The sequence below is a fragment of the Leguminivora glycinivorella genome, chromosome 13 (genome assembly GCF_023078275.1).
Source record: "Leguminivora glycinivorella isolate SPB_JAAS2020 chromosome 13, LegGlyc_1.1, whole genome shotgun sequence".
NCBI classification, from domain to species: domain Eukaryota; kingdom Metazoa; phylum Arthropoda; class Insecta; order Lepidoptera; family Tortricidae; genus Leguminivora; species Leguminivora glycinivorella.
The window spans coordinates 7,560,608-7,581,861 of record NC_062983.1 but is presented as its reverse complement, the minus strand read 5'-3'; the positions used below and the strand labels follow the sequence as shown (position 1 = coordinate 7,581,861).

The 21,254-nt window shown below is 43.4% G+C and overlaps 1 protein-coding gene across 6 annotated transcripts in view; it reads right to left on the bottom strand.

Moving 5' to 3' along the window:
- Positions 1 to 733: 733 nt before the first annotated feature.
- LOC125232967 (papilin-like) overlaps positions 734 to 21,254 on the bottom strand; it is a 179,117-nt gene continuing 158,596 nt past the window's right edge. For 3 of the 6 annotated variants that reach the window (XM_048138820.1, XM_048138822.1, XM_048138823.1), the window contains 21 exons: positions 20,002 to 20,125; positions 19,618 to 19,675; positions 19,242 to 19,434; positions 17,625 to 17,801; positions 16,780 to 16,903; positions 16,501 to 16,567; positions 15,774 to 15,951; positions 15,072 to 15,245; positions 13,678 to 13,786; positions 13,146 to 13,267; positions 12,660 to 12,818; positions 11,511 to 11,712; positions 10,854 to 10,975; positions 10,362 to 10,526; positions 9,141 to 9,277; positions 8,051 to 8,198; positions 5,212 to 5,655; positions 3,787 to 3,942; positions 3,120 to 3,230; positions 2,546 to 2,642; positions 734 to 1,578 (listed from right to left, as the gene is read on the bottom strand). In XM_048138820.1, coding sequence (XP_047994777.1) covers positions 1,485 to 1,578; positions 2,546 to 2,642; positions 3,120 to 3,230; positions 3,787 to 3,942; positions 5,212 to 5,655; positions 8,051 to 8,198; positions 9,141 to 9,277; positions 10,362 to 10,526; positions 10,854 to 10,975; positions 11,511 to 11,712; positions 12,660 to 12,818; positions 13,146 to 13,267; positions 13,678 to 13,786; positions 15,072 to 15,245; positions 15,774 to 15,951; positions 16,501 to 16,567; positions 16,780 to 16,903; positions 17,625 to 17,801; positions 19,242 to 19,434; positions 19,618 to 19,675; positions 20,002 to 20,125 — 3,161 coding nt within the window. In that variant the 3' untranslated portion in view covers positions 734 to 1,484. Of the gene's footprint in view, positions 1,579 to 2,545; positions 2,643 to 3,119; positions 3,231 to 3,786; positions 3,943 to 5,211; positions 5,656 to 8,050; positions 8,199 to 9,140; positions 9,278 to 10,184; positions 10,290 to 10,361; positions 10,527 to 10,853; positions 10,976 to 11,510; positions 11,713 to 12,659; positions 12,819 to 13,145; positions 13,268 to 13,677; positions 13,787 to 15,071; positions 15,246 to 15,773; positions 15,952 to 16,500; positions 16,568 to 16,779; positions 16,904 to 17,624; positions 17,802 to 19,241; positions 19,435 to 19,617; positions 19,676 to 20,001; positions 20,126 to 21,254 lie in introns of all 6 variants that reach the window. The other 3 variants (XM_048138821.1, XM_048138825.1, XM_048138824.1) reach the window with 3 other exon arrangements.

Here is a 21,254-nt window from a genome sequence, read left to right as displayed (position 1 = left end):
TTTCTTTATCTATTACATAATTATGGAATGCTTATATGTCAATTGAGATTGCTACTATTTCTTTAATAATAAGTAAGGTCAATACGGACAAGTGTGGCATATGGACTATTATGAGCTTCATTTGCATACCATACATGTAACAAGACATATCGTCACTACTTTTAAAAAAAATGTATCTTCGTCTGTCAATTAGTAAGTATGTATGGAATGCGTATACTGCGTTTTAAATTTGAGAAACAACGTGAGATACGAGATTTTTTAAAAGTAGTGACGATATTGGACCCTGAAAGGGTGTGGCAAAATGACTTTACAATATCTATTAGTCAGGGTCGCCATGTTCTATACGGCATTGATAACTATAACTGGTCGTAAAAATTAAGGTCTGCGGGCCGATTTTTGAGTCTCACGCGTTCGAATTCAGAAAATTGACACTGAAAATAATAAGCAAGTCACCGTTTTCAACCGGTATTTTAGTGACAAAATCCCGTATGCGAGATTCAAAAATCGCCCTCCTGGTTATACAATGATTAGAGTTCGTTCCAGTTCTCATTAAACCTTAAGTAACAACAAATAGGCTACTTGCCTCTTAGTCAAATCAGCTTCTTTTTAAGAACTGTCAAAACGAATTTGAACGATTTGCTAATATGGAATTTATATGAAATCGAATTGAGTGAGGTCACTTATTAAATAGAAATTGGATTTAAAAATAACTCTGTCCATGATTTTCTTTTAATTATCTGATGCTTTATTTCGTGCATGGTATAAAATCAGTATAAAATATTTTATTTGAACTACAGTCAAGTTCCCTATGTACAGGCAATTTTTAATCTGTGCGTAAACCGTTATCCGTATGCCACGCTTGCCTGTAGTTTTACCCTATATGAGACGTATGTTAATGTATTAATTTTACAGGTAACTATTCATTTGGGAATGAGCAAACGTTTTAGATAACCACGAAAGGTAAGTTTGGTATGAATTTAATATAACCTATGTCCCTTCTTCGGTATCTAACACTTTCTCATAAGTAAACAAGTGCAAGAGGTTTAATACAATTTTTTTCTTACAATATCTACTATTAGGCCATGGTATCATCAATCTATAATTACAAGGCACATTTCGGTAAGGACTAGCGTGCTATCTACTACCAGAAACTAATAACCACAGGGCCACGCTTATCAATTTCGACAAACCATCATCTTCTCAATTATTCATTACCAAAATGCGCAAGAAACAAGTTTTTCCGTAGACGTAGAAAAACGCGCGGTTTTGTATGGAACAATAACAATTTTTATTTCGCACCTATTTTTTTAATTTGCCGCGTTTTTTTACTGACTGATAAATTTTGTCTATAATTTCTAAAATTAAAAACAGTTTCTTTGGAGAGTGGTGGTTTGTCTATGGATCAAGGCGACCATTTTAAGCCCGCTACACACAGTTGATGTAAGGGCGAGCATCCACGGGTGTTCATTGGTCACATTACGCGTTTACTTCTTCTTGTAGGTGAACGCTGAGTCTCCTTGGAACTCCAAGGTCTGAGCGTCCAGCGCGCCCGCCTCCACACACGACTTGCAGCAGAACCTGTGACGAATCATTTGTAATGAATTAATTCTGGCCGACGCTATTTTTGAGCTTTATGGTATTGACTTGTACCAATACAAGGTTTTTTTTTCCCAAGGTCAAAAGTCTTTGGATTCTAACTACAGTCTGACCAAAAAGAGTAAAAATTAAAAAGTGGCAACATCGTAGTGTCGTCCTGTTTTCTCACACATTGATTTGAAAGGGATCACACTACAATGTTGCCACTTTTTAATTTCTACTGTTTTTGGTCAGAATGTAGTTAGAATCCAATTTATGATTTAAACAATATATGTACAGGCAGGAAATTATGGTCGCGCGATAAATGATAAAACATATGGCCGTTCCTATCGCACTTACTAATAGTGCGATAGGGACGGCCTGATATTTTATCGTCTATCGCGCGACCATGCTACCCGTGCAAGTGTACCTACGTTTGGATTGAACAAAAACGTGAAATGTAGGGAACAAATCAAATTATTTTATTAAATATTTTTTGATTTGTTTTTTTAAGTAGTAACACTACTGATATATAATTTATAAACTGAAATAGATACCATACACTAAAGAGAAACGGTCGGGGTGGTGTAGCGGTTTATCACGTCAGCCGCGTTAGCTAGAGACCCGGGTTCGATTCCCGGCTTCGCCACCAGTGGGCTTGATCGCTTTTTCTTTAGTGTATGGTATCTATTTCAGTTTATAAAAACGATAGAGTTTTTATATTGATTCCATGGAAAACAAGCACTACAGTAGGTACCTAAGCAGTTTTCATGAACGCCTGCAATTACAGATTTATTACGTGCATCTTATCAACTTTAGGGTGTTTTAGCACTTCTCGTCGTCGTTGAGCTCTGGCAACCTTATATTTACCAACACGACACTATGTGTACAGTGTTGTTTGGCTGCGATTTTCTACAAGGTGGACGTGCAAATTAATTAAGTTTGTCCTAAAATATTTACGGACACTTACTTGGAGTAGTATTCGTGTCGGCATAGCTTGCTTCTCACTATAAGCTTGCAGTCGGCGAAGTACTGGTTATCCTTGCACAGTTCTGGGATGTACAGTTCTGCAAGATACATAAATGAAACATTAGCATAATGCCATCTCACTCTGTTTTTATTCGTGTCATCTAGGATTGCGAGTAGATTTATCGAAGTGAACCTAGATTTCAAAGGCAAGGAATAGGTAGGCAATCTAGATATTTTTTAAAGAACATTCTCGTTTGACGCTCTTTGTTGGAACACTAGAATGCGATTAGTCGCATCGTCTATACGCTTGGTTCGCATTTGTGCACAACGTCAATTACGCCAATGTACTGACACCATTTTGAATAAGTACCCGAAATAATATGTCAATTTAAATAATAAAGTCGTTAACACATTCACTACTATACAAAAAATGGTTCTCTACGTCAGAAACCGGTCGTAATTTATAACCGCCCGCTTGTATGTCGAGAACCTGCCCAGCGGGTTCTCCGGCATCTGAGCAAAGTTCACGAGTACCCACCAGGCGAGTTCTTGATTTCGTTAGTATCAATACTCACTCTGTACGCTGATCTGCACCACGGAGTGGTGGCTGCTGTGTCCGTTGTCGGCGTGGCATCCATACACACCGGCATCCTCTTCTACCAGGCGGCTTACGCTGAGACGAGCCGCTGTAATGTGGAAGAATAAAACGTATTATTTTAATTAGATACCTACCGCAATATTCTGCCGCCAGAGAGCAGCACTGTCACATGACCTGCATCATAGAGTAACTTATACATAATAATACAATTGTTTTGAAAAGTTTTCACCATGATAAAGCATGCATCAAGGCGATTTGATTTCAGCATTTGCGTAGGTATATCCTATTGTAGCTCCATTACTAGATGGTTACGAAACGTATATCGAAAGTGGATCATATAAATACCTAACGCAAAAGTAAGTGAGTGCCGGCTTTGTGGAAATGACAATCCACTCTTCGTAGCGTACCTATCATAGTTAATTAGTTATCTCTTTATTGGTGCGACAGAACTGGTTGCGTTTCGCTTGCTACGGAGCCTGAACGATTGTTACTCCGACTAGGCCGGCAGTCGCGATGTTTTAATATCATATGGAACTGTCAATGAAACCCTGCCACAGGATTTACAATCATAAAGAGATATATTGAAATGATCGAATGATCGATAGAATCAGGCGTTACTTAGCGGTTTTTATAATGATACTAACGTGTGATGTAGATCCTGTCGCTTTCAGCCAGTTGCACGTTGTCCTTGGTCCAGTAGACGCGAGGTTCAGGGTGCCCATCCACCTCGCATGAGAGTTCGAGTCTCCCTCCCGTCGCGAGCGCCGTCTGCGGCGCGCGGAGCGAAGTTCGCACCGGCACTGCGCATTGACATTTATTATAGAACAGAATTAACAGAATTATACTTGCAGTCATCATCAGATATATAGGAGCTGCCGATATACTCAAAAGTATCTGAACACACACTTAGGGTGCCTTTACACCAGAGATGCGTTACGTATGGATGTGTTTGATATCCACCAATCATGTTCATTGTTCCACAAAGCTTAGTGCTAGTGGGAAGGGGTTTGACGAAGCTGATTAGTGGATATCAGACACATACATAGGAACGTAGCGTAGCACATCTCAGGTGGAAAGGCACCCTACGGCACTGGTCCCACCGCGAGCTAGTAAGCTATGAGCTATCGGCTATAAAAACGAACAAAAGATAAGCACTCCCGTGCAAATAAAAGAGACACGGCGATATTGATAGCTCACCGCTGGGCGAGTAACTATAAACATCGCCGTGTCTCTTTTATTTGCACGGGAGTGATTATCTTTTGTTCGTTTTTATAGCCGATAGCTCATAGCTTACTAGCTCGCGGTGGGACCAGTGCCTAAACGCCTTGAGAATAAAAGCGTGATCTGATATTTGTCACCTTGGCCGCTCTGATATATTTGATGGCGACTGTACTAGGGAACAAGTTTAAAAAACATAATATAGGTAGGTACCTAATTTGACTTGTTCCCTAGTCAGGACTGACTAAATATTCTGCAAAATAATATGTGCGGACATACATATAATATAATATATAATACAACACCTAGTTACTCGTTCAAATTGTGCGCAATCCGAGCCATATTTTTGTAGTAGATCATCAATCTCTTTGACAAGACGTCGATATACACAATACAGATCTAGTGCGAAATGTTCTTCCTTCATATTTTCAAGGAAACTGACGATCGTCTCATGCTTTTTCAGTCGACCTCAGTACAAGACAAGATGTACTAACGTTGACCGAACTAGCATGACAACTACGAACGTGTCCGAGAAAATACGATGGGCATTATTATGTACTACATCTGTAACATAAATACCAAAGGTGTGTCTATGATGTTTGTGTAACATTAAGTAAAGAAGAACGTGCGAGAACAGATCATGCAGCGTGCAAAACTAGGAGATCAAACTACGAGTTAACAAAGCAATGCATGTTACGTGGGTTTGTAGCACAGTTTTTAATTTATTTTGAGGCTTTTTGATAGACATATTTATTTCGAAATAGATCGGTTTGTCGATTATTTGACTCACAAAAAGTGTAACAAGTGAATTTGGTCTTAAAAACTGTGCCACACGTATCCCCTATTCTTACCGGTGTACTGCGGAGGTACGGGCGGGATATCAACCGGGTATGATGGGTATCGCTCTTCTTGCGGGGCCGGGGGCTCGGTCCGCGGGCGCGGCGGCGGCGCGATGCCGCGCTGCACCAGGTACGGGCTGTCGGGCCAGCTCGCGTCCGCGCGCTCCGCCCGCACCGTCACCGTCCACGACACCGCTTTCCCTAGCCCGTTGAACACCTGACACGTGTACTCTCCCAACGTATCAATCCCAAGTGACTTGATCAGCAACTCGTTTCCTCTGGCTTCGTACTTCGCGCTGTCGTAAGGAACCATAGTCCCCGTCGGGCGGTGGTACCACGCTATCGACGGCGTCGGGAACCCGTACGCGAGGCACCGGATACGGAGCTTATGTCCGATATCACCGATCACTTCCGATTCGGACTCGCCGACGATCCCGGCGGGCGCTTCCACGGGACCTATCCACCACCATTTGTTAGCTTCTACTCTACTTGAACTTGAGAATGCTCGAAGTTTGCCCACTTGATATTATAAACTTTCCATTGAATTCGAGCGTTAATGGGTGCAAGGTCGTTCCAGCATTCACAAGTTCAGCAGTTAGTGATAGTTAAACTAAACTACAGAAGATGTAAGACAAAACACACTGTTATGAAAAATGTTGGTTTGGACATTCCCAAATAAAACAACTATAATTTTATGTATTTATAAACAAAAATAAACTTGTTTGAGGTAAAGTTTGCAAAAGTAGGAAAATGTTTGAATGATGGTTGAAAATACGTCGTTAAATATGATATGAATTTACAAAAACACAACACAAATCGCAACAACATACCTCGATTAGGTCAGTGACAAAATGAACCCTTGTGACAATGGAATCATGATTCTACAAACATCTGGGAACGTCCAAAACCAGCGAAAAGATCGATAAAAATGTTTTGAAACGTGAACCTTGGTAAGGGTGCGCCAGAGCGCTTGCGATGAGTAACAGGACACAAACACGCGCGACCATCTTTGCGAGACGAGAGAGACTGTACAAGGCAAGACTGTCGACTGTATAAAGGCTGATATAGACTGCACGATAGGGGAACTCGGAAGTCGCATATATCGCTAATCGTGTTTAGATAAACGAGTGTTGACTGGGAAAGGTTACTCGGCTGCCGGTCAACTTGCCACGATAAACTGTGTTTAAATGCCTGATACAGATGTAGTGAGAAAAGATTTTCGTATTTGTCATGCTAGTTCAGGCAGTGTCAGTACGTCTTGTACTAAGACTAACTGAAATAGCATGACACGTTCGTACTTTTCCGTAAAAATACTAGCTACTTGCCTCCTAGTCAAATCAGCTTCTTTTTAAGAACTGTCAAAACGAATTTGAACGACTTGCTAATATGGAATTAATATGAAATCGAATTGAGTGACGTCACGGTCAATTCCGTTACTTTATATATTTCTACCTGACTTATTAAATATAAATTCGATTTAAAAATAACTTCTGTCCATGTTTTTCTAATAATTATCTGATGCTTTATTTTGTGCATAGTATAAAATATATTATTTTAAGAACAGTCAAGTTCCCTATTGTTTCTATAGGTAAGTACAGGACCGTAAACAACAATCGCATTCCGCCCGAAGTAACCGTAGATAGGTATTAAGATTTGTACCAGGAATATATTCGATTTTAGGTACCTTACATTACACATTGGTAAATTTGATCGACCGGAATAATCATATGTAACATTAGATGCATTCAGCGGATGGCGGGAGCTATCGCCGTCGGCAGGGTTAAAGGTCACCGTCGACTCGACTAATTTGTTTACTAGCTCACAACGACCTGTTTATCCGAGCATCTGGGCTGATAACCTAGTCATTAGCACAGCGCACACGTCATATATGTTTAGAACTTTACACTGATCTTTAGTACTTTTACATTTTGCCCGGATGTTACGGGCAATTTAAAAAATTCCATTATTAAAAGAACCTAATTTTGGTCATTCGGTTTAAATAATAAAGGTGATTATTGTATTTGTTATGAGAACAGTGGCGGTGCTGTTACGAGACTTATCTGTTGAATGAAGAATGCGGGCTAATGAACCTACCCAAATGTACTCTTGAATGAATACAACATCAAACCATAAATATATATACCTAATAATAAATATACCTACCTACTGTAATCAGTATTATAGTATACCTAATTTGACTAGGTTTTAGTAGGAAAAGAATTGGCGAGAGTTACTTTCAGTTGCGTGATAATGTTTCTGGATCTAAGTTTCGAAACATTCTTTATCGATTCGTTTATAAGTTAAAAGAAGAACTTATCTTAAAGTTTAATAGAAATTGCAATTAAAGTTCTAACTACAAGAGAAAATAGGGAGAAAGGGCATGCCATTCCAATAAAGAAATCTCTACCTACTTTTAATGGTTTAAGAAAATACAAGGAAAACGTTAGAAGATAGCTGAGCTGTAGATATTAAAGTTATGTATTTATGTAGGTAAGTCTTTAAATCAACATGTTCTGCTGAAAATCTAAGGTACCTGGCAATGTTCCATTAATAAAATTGTCACGGCCCGGCAACGACTTTTATCTAAGCCAACAGCTGCGAACAACGGCTATAGGTGCGAAAAAAAGGTCCCATCACTCTTATCTTGCCTCAACCTATGGTCGTCTCTGCCGCCGTCGCTAAGTGCGCAATACCGCGACCAGGCCGATCTCATACAACAACATGGTGCATTTCTTTTTTCAAAACGAAACAAATGTATTAAAAGTCCATAGCCAGTTTGAGATTTGTACCTGTATCCTATGAACTATTGTGACTAACGCAAGGAGGATGATGATTTTTCAGGAGACCTTACCGTCAACACGCAGCTCGATCTCCTGCTGCGAGGTTCCCAGTTCGTTCTCGGCCACACAGATGTAGACACCTGAGTCGTCGCGGTACAGTGACACAATTTGCAGCGCGCCGTCAGAGGTCAGGCGGTAGCGGCCTTGGTTGCCGTCGATCTGTCGGAAAACCGAACAAGGTCAGAACAGTATATGTGTAAGACCTGCGTGCACGCTCATATTGGGCGTGGAGCGGGGCGGGGCGTGTGGCGTGCATGTCAAACAATTGAAGCTCATACAAGTGCCCTGAGTCGATGCTGCATAGCACGGCGAGCCCGTCCCGCTGCACGAGCCCGGACCAAGCGTCCACTCAGGCCTAAGGTTAAGAGTTTCGCCAGATGATCACAAGAGACACGGCAATGTTTACAGTTAGGTACTCGCCCAGCGGTGAACTATCAATATCGCCGTGTCTCTTTTATTTGCACGGGAGTGCTCATCTTTTGTTCGTTTTTATAGCCGATAGCTCATACTAGCTCGCAGTGGGACCAGTGCCTTATAGGGAGAGGCCAGTTGAAATTAAGAAAGAGTTTAATTTTTTAAGTGCTCCTTACACATAAAAATTTGAATTCCTCTCTATTTGGTGTAACAATGAGGGACTCTCTTTTCATAAACAATATTTTCCTTGAGAATTAAGATAGGCATCATGAATAAAGCTTCGACTGTTTCGACGAAACGATAAAAATATTGAATAATAATTGGTGTTAATGACCCGTTGTTATTATTTACCATTACACGCAATACCCTGCTGTTGGCACCTTATCTATATAAACACTTTTTAAATATGATCGATCGGGGAATTCTCGTTACAGTACGCAACAGGTCAATATTTACTAGTAGTGGATTATTTCAAATGTACGACTTGTAGTACAAATACCTTGAAGTCTTAAATAAATTATTTATTTGCATAAAATATAGTACATTACAAGGTGACATTAGTAAAATATTCCTGTACAGTGTCATATTTTGATGGTTACTTCTTGCTACTTCTTTGGGTTAGATGCTGGATATGTTAGCGGTGGGTTCTCGGATTATTCTAATGGTACAAGCGAGACATGAACGTACCGTGATCTCTCCCTTCCTCCACGTGATCTTGGGTGGCGGGTTGCTGTGGAACAGACAGCGCAGTGTCGCGGTGCCTCCTTCAGATGAGCTCACTTCATGTTCCGTCTCTGGATTCGGTGCTGGCGCTTGAGGTTCCCCTGCAACAGAACCAAGGGTTATACTTTTACGAGTAACAAAGACGCCGTTGGGTCAGTCTTTTAGGACACTAATACTTGTAGTTTATTTGAATCTACATTAATTATAGGCAAGACGGTAGATTCGGAACACTGAGATCAAGATTCATCATCATCATCATCATTTCAGCCGTTAATCGCCCATTGCAGGCGGAGGCCTATGCTCAGAATGGTATTTACCTAGCTACACGAAGGGAGCTTCGTGTAGGTACGCCACTTATCCCTGTCATAGCCTAGTCTCATCCAGAGGTGACCCGCAGTTTTTCGAATGTCGTCCACCCAATGAACCAACGGATACCATCAGGCGCTTCTTACATTCGAAAGCGGTCACCATTCTGTCAACATTTTGGCCCACCTGCCATCACTCTGCCTGAGATCGAGATGAATCGAATGTAGGAGAGACCGAGGTTAGTTGTGACAACGTCGAATTTTGGGAACTTAACTATTAGCAGGCTCACAACAGCGCTGGTTTTTTTACTTTAAGTTTTGACCTAGCAAACGCGCTCTATTGCGAACTTGCTGATAGTTAATAAGTTCCCAAAAATCGACTTTGTCACCTCGGTCTCCCTAAGTTGTTAATATGTACTTGCGTGGCAGGAGTCTGAGGAGCTCTGTTCCGCGGGCTTGTCCACTGTTGAGAGTAATATGTACTCACGAGGCAGCTTGTCCACTGTTGAGAGTAATATGTACTCACGAGGCATCTGCACTTCATTCTCGGGTCCAGCTGGCACGCGGCAGAGGCGGCTGCAGCCGCTGCTGCAGCACTTCTGCACGCCGCGGCAGTCCGCGTCGTCGTTACCCTCCGCGTGGCAGGAGTCTGAGGAGCTCTGCTCCGCGGGCTTGTCCACTGTTGAGAGTAATATGTACTCACGAGGCATCTGCACTTCATTCTCGGGTCCAGCTGGCGCGCGGCAGAGGCGGCTGCAGCCGCTGCTGCAGCACTTCTGCACGCCGCGGCAGTCCGCGTCGTCGTTACCCTCCGCGTGGCAGGAGTCTGAGGAGCTCTGCTCCGCGGGCTTGTCCACTGTTGAGAGTAATATGTACTCACGAGGCATCTGCACTTCATTCTCGGGTCCAGCTGGCGCGCGGCAGAGGCGGCTGCAGCCGCTGCTGCAGCACTTCTGCACGCCGCGGCAGTCCGCGTCGTCGTTACACTCCACGTGGCAGGAGCCTGAGGAGCTCTGCTCCGCGGGGCATGTGCCGGGCTTGTCCACTGGTGAAGTAATAGTTGGTTAAGAGAAGGGTTAAGTAATTAGTATTTTCTAGCAAAAAATCGACAAAGATTTCGACATAAAAATATCCGAATACGCTCTTGGCATTATAGATACATAATGTTGAATGCCGTAGGTAGTTCATGCGATGCGATAGGCTATAAGTATCACACTAGTGTACTAGGTCTGCAGATTGAAACGATTTGCTTGACTAGGTCCACTCGTGGCTGTAACACCTCAGATAATGATGATACCTCATCATTCGCTTGCCCAGTCATTTGGGACGATGATGATACTAAAGAAATAATTGAAGGGAGGAATATACGAACCAATCGCGCAATCGCCAGTGTACTGTGTGCTGCCGGTCGGGCCGTCGTACGAGGCCGTCACCGTGCAGCGTTGGCCCTCTGGGCACTGCTTGCCTTCGCACGGGTGAGCTATGCACGTACACCTAAACCAAAGAAGACTCATAAATATTTTGAGAAGATAAATATAATTTGCAGTAGGTATGGGGACCTTTAAAGTCTGATTTTACTTATCTACATGCGTGGCAAATCAGACGCCTCAGGGACGCAGTCATGTGTTATTTAGAGCGATTGATTAATAATAATTACCAAGGACCGGTCCAGTAAAATTTTATCATGCTACTCCGTGAGTTTTTTTTTACTACAGTTTGACTAACTAAACCCCCCCAACCCTGATTGTAAGTCAGGGTACGTAGCCGAATGGCACAAACGCTCGCGAAACGAAACGCTCGTAGATATCTATCTCTATCTCTCGTGCGTATTGGCGGGACAAGGCCAGACTACCTTTCGCGGCGTTTCGTTTTCGTTTCGCATCGGAGAAATGCCATTCGGCTACGGCACCTGTATCCCGTGTATTCGCTCTTGCTCATTACCACCTCATGCCGAGACTTTGCCACGCATGCAAACCAGGAATATATGACATGATAATTGTAATATGGAAACAGTTCTATGGGGAGTTACCTCTCGCATCCATCAGCGTCAGTAGTCCTAGTGATCGGTCCATAGTTGCACTTGAGCGCGTTGCACTCGTCCACGAACGGCTGGCAGTTGGGCTCAGTCCTGACGCAGTCGCATCGCTCGCAGCCATTCTGCAGTCGAGTCCTCTGCATCGACAGCTCGCACTGCAGCGACGCGCATCGGGCCTGCTCCGCCGAGCAGTCGACTGAGGGAAACATTGTATTATTATTACTTAGCAAACCTATTAAGTTTGTAATCGATGTTTAAAGCAGATTAATAATATGATTTTCTGGTGATAGGCCAGTAGGTTATTGGAATTAACTCTAACATAAGTTATTTGACATTAATATTTTGACCTTGATGAAGAAAGAAACATCTTCCAAATAGATCGGAGATGAATAGCCATTTCATAAGAACGTGGATTACGAGGTGCCACTTTTTCACGAAAATAATCCTGTCACGGTCGTCATGTACGGAGGACGTTGGGAAGGATGTGAATCAAACAAATACTGTATTGGGTACAAGGCACGGTTATATAGGATGCATAAGGTTGAGTATACAATGAATATATATCTTACCACTACAAGGAATTTCATAAGAATTTCGATGACGAAGTGCCATTTGTGCTCACCGTGGCAGTCCCCGACCACATCACTCCAAGTGGCAGGCGCTGCCTCCTCCTGCAGGACATGGAGATAACGTCCAACTTGTAATTACTCACCTGGTGCCGGCTCCGCGCCCTCTGGATCTCTACACAGCCTGCTGCATCCGCTGCTGCAGCACTTCTGCTCGCCGCTGCAGTCCTCGCCCTCATCACTCCACGTGGCAGGCTCTACCTCCTCTGCAGGACATGGAGATGTTGTCCACCATGTAGGTACTAACCTGGTAATGGCTCTGCACCCTCTGGCTCTGACACAGCCTGCTGCATCCGCTGCTGCAGCACTTCCTCTGGATCATGGAGATGTTGTCTACACAGCCTGCTGCATCCGCTGCTGACACAGCCTGCTGCATCCAGCACTTCTGCTCGCCGCTACAGTCCTCGCCCTGGTCACTCCACGTGGCAGGCTCTACCTCCTCTGCAGGACATGGAGATGTTGTCACCACGAGGCAGGTGCTGCCTCCTCAGCAGGACATGGGGATGTAGTTACTGACCTGGTGCCGGCTCCGCGCCCTCTGGCTCCCGACACAGCCTGCTGCATCCGCTGCTGCAGCACTTCTGCTCGCCGCGACAGTCGGCGTCATCGTTACACTCCACGTGGCAGGTGCTGGAAGGATCTGCCTCCTCCGCGGGACACGTGCCAGGTTTCTCCGCTGTACAACAAATTATAGACATTACTCACAGAAAGCTGGTTTCAAATCATCAAATATACAAGTCAATTGGAAAGAATGAAGCGATGAAATGATCTAAGACCAAACTGAATAAAGTCGATTGCAACCGAATTCTGTCAAATTGCCTTTAAATTTGCTTCTTTTGTGACATGTACATTCCCTGACATCTGGAAACTAGGTTCTCCAAATACTTGTTGTAAATGTCAAACCCATCTGAATTTAAAGATTCAAGTCAATGTGTTTGTACAAGGCTATAGGTATTGGACATTCGAAAATGCATCAGGAAGGAAAAAAACTGTTGGTACCAACCTACTCCACAATCTCCAACATACTTCGTGCTGCCTGTGGTGGCGTCATAGTTAACAACGATCACGCAGCGTTGGCCGTCCGGACACTGCTTGTTTTCGCACGGGTGGGCTATGCAGGTACATCTAAAACGGGAATGAAAATCTCAATGCATACAAAAAGTCGAGCAGACACATAATATTGGAGCCTTTAGGACCACCAGAAACTGAAACAAGTAAGGTACACAATAACGCAGCTGATCCTTAAGAAACAAGAAAGCTCAGCAATAAACTCTTTCAATCAAAATCTCTTTCCAGTTTTGCTCATCGTAAAGATCGTACCGGTAGTATCCTGTCGTAATCAAGATTCGAAGCTCAGATTTCGTTTTGCAGCATTTTCTGCCCCAGTTCGCCCAGTCATCGGTATTCTTTTTATTGTTATGTCAGGATTACTTACCTCATTTGTCATAATTTGAAACAGTACCTTCAGAGCTGACATAATATCCAGGGTATTACTCCTTGAACGATGTGTAAAGCATTGGCGTCATTGTACGTACCTGTCACAGCCGTATGGATCCCTAGTCCTGTCGACTCCGTACGGGCACGATAGCGCCGCGCACTCGGCCTGGGCAGCCTCGCAGCCAGTCACCTCGTTCACGCTGGGGTCTACAAAGATATGATGGAACTTACAGTTTGATCAGGGAATTCCCAATAAAAAACAAGCTTCGTAGAGCCGACGAGAAGTTTTAGGGCCAGTTGCATCAAAAACACATCAACGTCACGCTGTAGAACTATATGGAATATCTCATACTAAAAAAATTGCGAACGCAAAATTCGGTGGCTGACTGTTTGATGCAACCTACCCTTACTCTTTGACATAACTTTAAATAAATATTGCCTGCGTTGGAGACTTTGACAATGCTTTACAGAATTTCTTTTGGTCAAAGTCAGAGCTTTCAAATTGCCTTTATATTTAATACTATCACGAACATGCATTTCTACTAGATTCTAAATCGTTAACCAAGGACCCGGAAAGACGAAAGTACTGGCATGCAAGCAGAGTCGAGCAAAGCGAATACCGTTCCCTGCCGGCGGCGGGCTGCAGTGCCGCTCGCACTCCTCCTTGGTCCGGAAGTTGTTGCCGTTGCCCTCGCACCCGTAGAAGACGAAGAGACGGCACTCGCCGTAGAGAGAGCTGTGGTGCCAGCGCTGGCGCCCTGCGGCGGCGTCACCCGCGCACGGCGCGCCCGGCGCCGGCGGCAGCCCGCACGCCGGGTCTGCGAGCGACCCACATGCCATACACGGGCCAAGTGCCAAGCACACAAGCAAGTTCAAGAGGGCAGAGGATTTAAAGATAGTTTTACTTCTTGAATGTCCAGTTTTGAGAGTCCACCACGTTGTACGAGCTGATTTTAACGCGCGTTTTGATATTGAAATTCTTATTTAAGAGTCGGACGGCACCACGTCCTCGAACTTTATAGCTTGGTATGAGGACGCTTTTATATTTTTTAAATGTAGTGGATTCTCAAAGTGGTGCGATTAAATGAACTCTATAGTGAATCTAAAATACTTTTTCGAGTACAATTATTAGTTTAGAAGGAAGATGAAGTTTCATATGTTAGCATTAAACGAAAACCAAAAACTAAGGATGCAATTAACTACAAGTACATAACGTGAAAGGTCAGGTGACAAGCAAAACTCATTAATTACCAACACAAGTCCATAGCCTTAATGTACCACATTAGTACAAAGCTCCTCCTGACAAGGCCCCTGCTTTTAGCTGTCACAAATGCAGCCGCAAATCAAGGTCCTATATTGGGTTGTACAGTCATGAAAGAGTTCCACATGTTTCAAGCAAGCTTTATAGTGGTGGTTTAAAGTAACTAGTGAGCATTGTTTGTCACCTGACGATACCTAGTGTCAATATCAAAGATAAGTTTTATGCGATTACCGATGGCCAGATGCCCGCAGACCTCCTCACACTCGGGCTGGTTGGAGAAGCGGTTGGGGCCGCCGCCGCAGCCGCCGTACGTGAAGGGCTCGCAGCGGCCCTCGCGCAGGTTCCAGTAGTACTTCTGGGATGAGGTGCGGCATGGGCCGGGGTCGAGCGGCGCGCGGCACACGTCTAAGGGCATACAAGAAATGTCAAGCCATGGCGATCATATGACAGTGGACAGAATGGAGGACATAATCGAAATCAGTCAATCGAGTTCATAAGCATACCGAAGCTAGCTCTCCCTATCGCTCTTTTGTAGTGGTATGACAGAGCCAGACTGCGTTACGCCTCGTAGCGTCAATGACTGTCACTCCGACTATTAGGCCATCTGATACAGAGAAGGCAGCGACGACGGTAGGTCGCGTTAATGTTTTCTGATGAACTAAATTAAATTAAATCGATGTTTAATGAAAATTTTCAGAACGATGAAAAAGGTTCTCAATGACAAATAAATGACTTTGAATATGAATGATATTGTAACTTTTCGTCCGTATTTCTAGTCGTTTCAAGATTTCTATCCTGGATAATTACGACAAGGTATAGGTGAGATCCATTCTAGTACGTGAATCAATGAGATGTTTCTTTGATAGAGAAAATTTCAATTGGATTTCTAAAATAGGCAACTTGTCCGAATATCCATAAAAGTGAGTAGCTCACCTTTTCCTTTGAATTCGCCGCAACTCCTCAAGCACTCTTCCTCAGTGCTATATTTGTTCGCATACTCTGTGCAGCCCCCGATCGGGGCGGGGATACAGTGAGACTGTTCGGAGTCGTAGTAGAAAGCGATGCTCGATTCTCCGCAAGGCTCGAGTGACACTGGCGTGCGGCATTGATCCTTTTGTTTTGGAAGAAGAAGAAATAGATTTTTAGATAAAAACTTTAGTCACATTAGTTCAGACTTATCAGCTATTGAAAAATCGGCACTGAACCACAGAATATATAATAGATTGAACTGGAATTTTTAGCATTAGAATTCGGATGGTTAAAATTGGATTTATAAATGACGATAAAATTTTACGAGAAAGTTAGTTCACGATATACCTAAGGGCAATATCTGAACGGCAAGCATGCAATGGTCGCGTGATAAACAGTTAACGTCAGACCGCACTATTTGTAAGTGCGATAGGGACGCACCGATGCGATAGCGTTTATCGAACTAGTGCGCTACGGCCAGTCTACTTTTAGCAAAGACATTCTTATTTATTACTGTCATATTGTGTGTATGGGTCAATTGCCAAAATGCTGTGAACTAACCATTAAAATGGTGGCTTTTGACATTGCAACTATACAGTTGCTATTACAGCAATAATAATGGGGGTCAGTCATACAACCGAAGATAATTGTGTCTTGTGTGATAGGTAATTGTGTGTGGTGTGTCACTCACGTCCACTGGTGGTACCGGCACTCCGCCCTTCTTGCATTGTCCCTCGCATTCCTCTCTACTTTGGAATCTGTAACATTTCATATAACACACTTAATCCTGTTATAAGTCCTTACTTTAATAATTTTATGTAATTGGTGGTTAAAAGAGATCAATGCGAGTGGCGTGGGTTTAATAAAGACGCCGCGAGTAGCAGCAGCTCTTCATCTGCCACTGCAGTTGCCTTCTCTGTGGACGCTGTCATTGTTAGCGCACGGGTCTGTACACTGTTGTTATCGTTACCTGTTGTCGTTGCCGCCGCAGCCAGTGTAGTAGAACTCTCCGCACTCGTCGCGGCCTTCGTCGTAATACCAGCTTTCGATCGTTTCGCTGCAGTTGCCTGCGCTCGGCTGCTGCTTGCACGGGTCTGTGGACATCGTATTTAGTTAAATTTCTGAGGAAATTGCTTCTTAAAAAGTGGGTTTCAGGTATTATGGTTTTGATACTTAAAGACTCACTCGAGCCACAATAACAATAAAAATCGCAGCGTCTACATCGTCGATAATACTGTTGACTATTTGGATTATTGACATCTCGCTTGTTCCCAGCTGGGTACATTAAATGCATAGAAGATTGTGCAAAATAGAGAATTTCTTTGGTGCACAAAATAACGACTTTGTGTTGTCGCGACTCTTACTTATAAGGAACCGAGGAATACGAATATATAGAAAACAACTACGACTCAAACAAATACATTATTCATTACACAAATAAATACCCTTACCACAGGTATAACGTCAGGCCGTCCATTTCGTACTATTCGTAAGTGCGATAGGGACGCATCGATGCGATAAAGTTTATTCAACTAGTGTGCTACGAAGGCAGGACCATCGATTTCGCAGGCAGGGTCACAAATCACCATAACCATAAACATTCAGATTTACCAGGTAATTCAGGCAGGCAGACGGCCTCGCACTCCGCCTCAGTTGAGAACCGGTTGGCGCTGCCGAAGCACCCGCCGTATATGAAGGCCAGATCGAATCCCGTGGCTGCGTCGAAGTAGAACTTGGGCAGCTGGCACACGTCACCTCGCATTAGCAGGTAGGACAACTAATCCACTAGGCCAGACATCAGTCTTTAAGATTTACCAAGTAATTCAGGCAGGCAGACGGCCTCGCACTCCGCCTCAGTTGAGAACCGGTTGGCGCTGCCGAAGCACCCGCCATACATAAAGGCGAGACAGGATCCCGTGGCCGCGTCGAAGTAGAACTTGGGCTGGCGCTCCGAGCACGGGCCCGCGTCCTTCTGCAGCCGGCACACGTCACCTGAGCATGGTCTCTTGTGAATAACTAGATACCACTGAGATACACAATTCGAGGAGTAAAGCTACAAAGCTACCTCGGAAGTAAGTTGCCCATCCCGATTTTTGACGCAAAAACACTGAAACACTGGGAGATTGAAACTATAATGAGTGTTCCAACTGAGATCCTAGGAAAGAGCTATTTTGATAGCTGCGCATGTACAATTAAATGTTGAACCTAATTATATAAGAGATAGCATCGGGGCACTGTTAAAAACCCAATTTATCACCTAAAAGAAAAAATTATACAACATGAAAATGTACACGACTCTCAAGACATTACGATCATGCCTTCGATCACTACTTGACAACAATATTTAACTCGCGGTTGTGTTTCTAGTTATTTACAAGAGTTCAATCAACACTTGGTCCGACTTACTTAGCTGATGGTGATGTGAATATGACTCGCTGTCAGCTGTTGTCGGTCAATATCAAGTTCATATTCATCACCCATCGTTTATCGTTATCGTTTGGATACTTTTCAGGTTCCAGTATAGCGATGTACTTCTTCTTCTTCGTCGAAAGCTCATGAATGAGGCTCGTGATCACCATAAGTCCCTGTGAGTTGGATTGTCCTCCACTCAGGCCGATCTTTTGCCTTTCGAATGGATCCCAGGAGTCCAACGCGTGTGACATTCTTAATAGTGCTGAACCAGCGTGTGGCCCGTAGCGATGATACTTACCTCATTGAAGACACCGATGGCGTCAAGCCTCGGGCACCCAGGACTACAGATTGAGCGGTGTGCTGCTCACGCCAGCCGGGTCCAGGGTACGTAGCTGAATGGCCCAAACGCTCACGAAACGAAACGCTCGTAGATATCTATCTCTATCGCTCGTGCGTATTGGCGTGACAGAGCCAGACTACCTTTCACGGCGTTTCGTTTTCGTATTATACCATAAATTAAATATAACAAGATCATACCATCCCATACATTAAAATGCGACCGCCTAAGTGCGTTTTCACATTATCCGATCCGATATCGGATGTCGGAACGATTTCAATAGAAAAAATCCAAGATGGCGCCAGTAATGTATGGGATATCGGTCCGACATCCGATATCGGATCGGATAATGTGAAAACGCACTAAGACCGCGCTTACCGCGCCACAAAAAAAATGTCTTGTAGCTATCGATTACACTTATAGATGGCGTTAAGTGTCACTTTTGACATAGATTTACGGCTCGGAATTGACACTTAATGCCAATCTACAAATAATCGGTGGCATCAAGGCATTTTTTTGTGGCGCCATCTATGTGTGGTGGAGTGTAAGCGCGTTCGTAGGCGGTCGCATTTTAATGTATGGGATGGTATGATCTTGTTATATTTAATTTATAATTATATTTGGTATTCAATGTGACTATTGACCAGGCTCGTCTATTGTATTGTAACACAGTTATTTATTACCTATCTCTTTGAAGTCACCACAGGCTCGCTCGCAAGCCTCGGGCGAGCTGAAGATGCCAGGCAGCTCACAGCTGGGCGCCCCGGGTTGCGGGTCGTACAGCGTGCAGCGCCCGCTAGACGGGTCCAGGTACCACATGCGGCCGACTCCTCGGCATTGGTCGAGGGATGCCACGCGGCACTCGGGTGACACATCCTAGAGTTTAGACAAGTTTTTAATATGGCGCTTAAGAAATGAATAAAGTTTTTAGAGGTAAATCAGGAGTTGGTTTCTCATTTTATAAAAGGGGTTTATCTCATTATGGACTTTAGATGAAATAAGCACTTTTGACAAGCTGCTCCTCCATTATTAAGCGATGATAATATTCATTCCACTTACGGGATGATTGACGGGAGCGGGTGCACAACGCTGTTCGCACTCCTGTATAGTCTCGAAGCTGCAAAATAAATTAATCAGTCAAACATAGGATTAGAGAAACTATGGAATAAAGTTCAATTTTCTGCTCGTTATTTAGCTTAACACAGAAATATATTTTTAGGTTAGGCTATGTAAACTTTTGTAAGTGCTGGACCCGCAATGGTATCTACCCCCGGACGGCCAATAGAGGTCGCTCACTCAAAAGTGAGCGTCGAAATACCCCAGGGGGTTTCGTCCGTGGGAGTCAGAGTCGAACATACTCCTTCGACTCTTCCGGGCCAGTGGGATCCATAACTTCTCTTATTTTTATCTCTTAAATCTTTGTAGATGTTATAAGGTAATTACTTGTTGTGGTTTCCACCGCAGCCGCCGTAGGTGAAGGGCTCGCAGCGTCGCGAAGCTGCGTTGAAGTAGAAGCGCGGGATGGCAGCGCGGCACAGACCCACTTCCGCTGGCAGCGAGCATACGTCTGCCAAAACATTACAGAAATCAGGAAGATGTATGACCAGGGACGAAGACAAGTTGCAAATAGGCGCGACGACTAAAAAAAAAACTAATTAGTCCGTCAGTTAGATTATCAAAGAATAAGAATAATTTATTGAAAAGACCTTATTGCTAATGTTACATTGAGTTTTCAATTTAGACACGTATTTTTTCTTTTTTCTCGTAAACGAAAAATGACGACGGTACAGTGCGTTGAAGTTTCGCGTGACGTCACGCCTACGTACAATTTTTACTTAGAAGTGACGGCACAAGCCCCCACTCCGGAACTTTGATGCTCTATATCTTTGTATTTTTTCATTAATTAGAAAAAGCAAAAAATATGTGTTCAGTATTTTTGGACGATCTAACTGACGGTCTAAACAGAATGCCATCTTTTTATGTAGTCGTCATCCCTATTGATCACGATCCGTGGCGATCGAAGCGCAACTGCCACGCCAATATGGAAAAGTGATGGAGTACTGGCAGAGGGTCATATTAATTATTTAATTAATCACTACGGTGTACTGAATCTAGGCAGAAATGTTCACACAGGCTTTTTGTGTGAATATTTGATTAAATTTAGAAGAATAAAAAATCGTCATATGATATGAAAAACATTTGAGCATTCATCGTCATATGATATGAAAAACACAGTGCCGATTTCAACATTTGAGCATTCATCGGAAGTACTTACTTACTGTTGTAAACCTATGCATAAGGCAAAAACTGGAAAAGAGAAATAATGTACGTAGGTATATGCGATGGAACAAGCAGAAACATTCAAATACTTATCAATTTAGATCACGGAAGAAGAAAAACGTAGAGATCATTGAGTTCAAGGATGGAGAATCAATTGCTCAGTTATCAGCTGTCACCGATAGTATACCTGCCTAGTTTAGTTGAGAGAAAAACACAAATAAAAATATTGATCTCAAGCCACAATTTGTTTGACAGAAAGAAAGAAAATAAGGCACTGGTTCCATCGCGAGCTAGTAAGCTATGAGCTATCAACTATAAAAAAAAACAAAAAATAAGTACAGCGATTTTGATAGCTCACCCCTGAGCGAGCTATAGAGTAACTATAAACATCGCGCTGTCTCTTTTATTTAGACGGG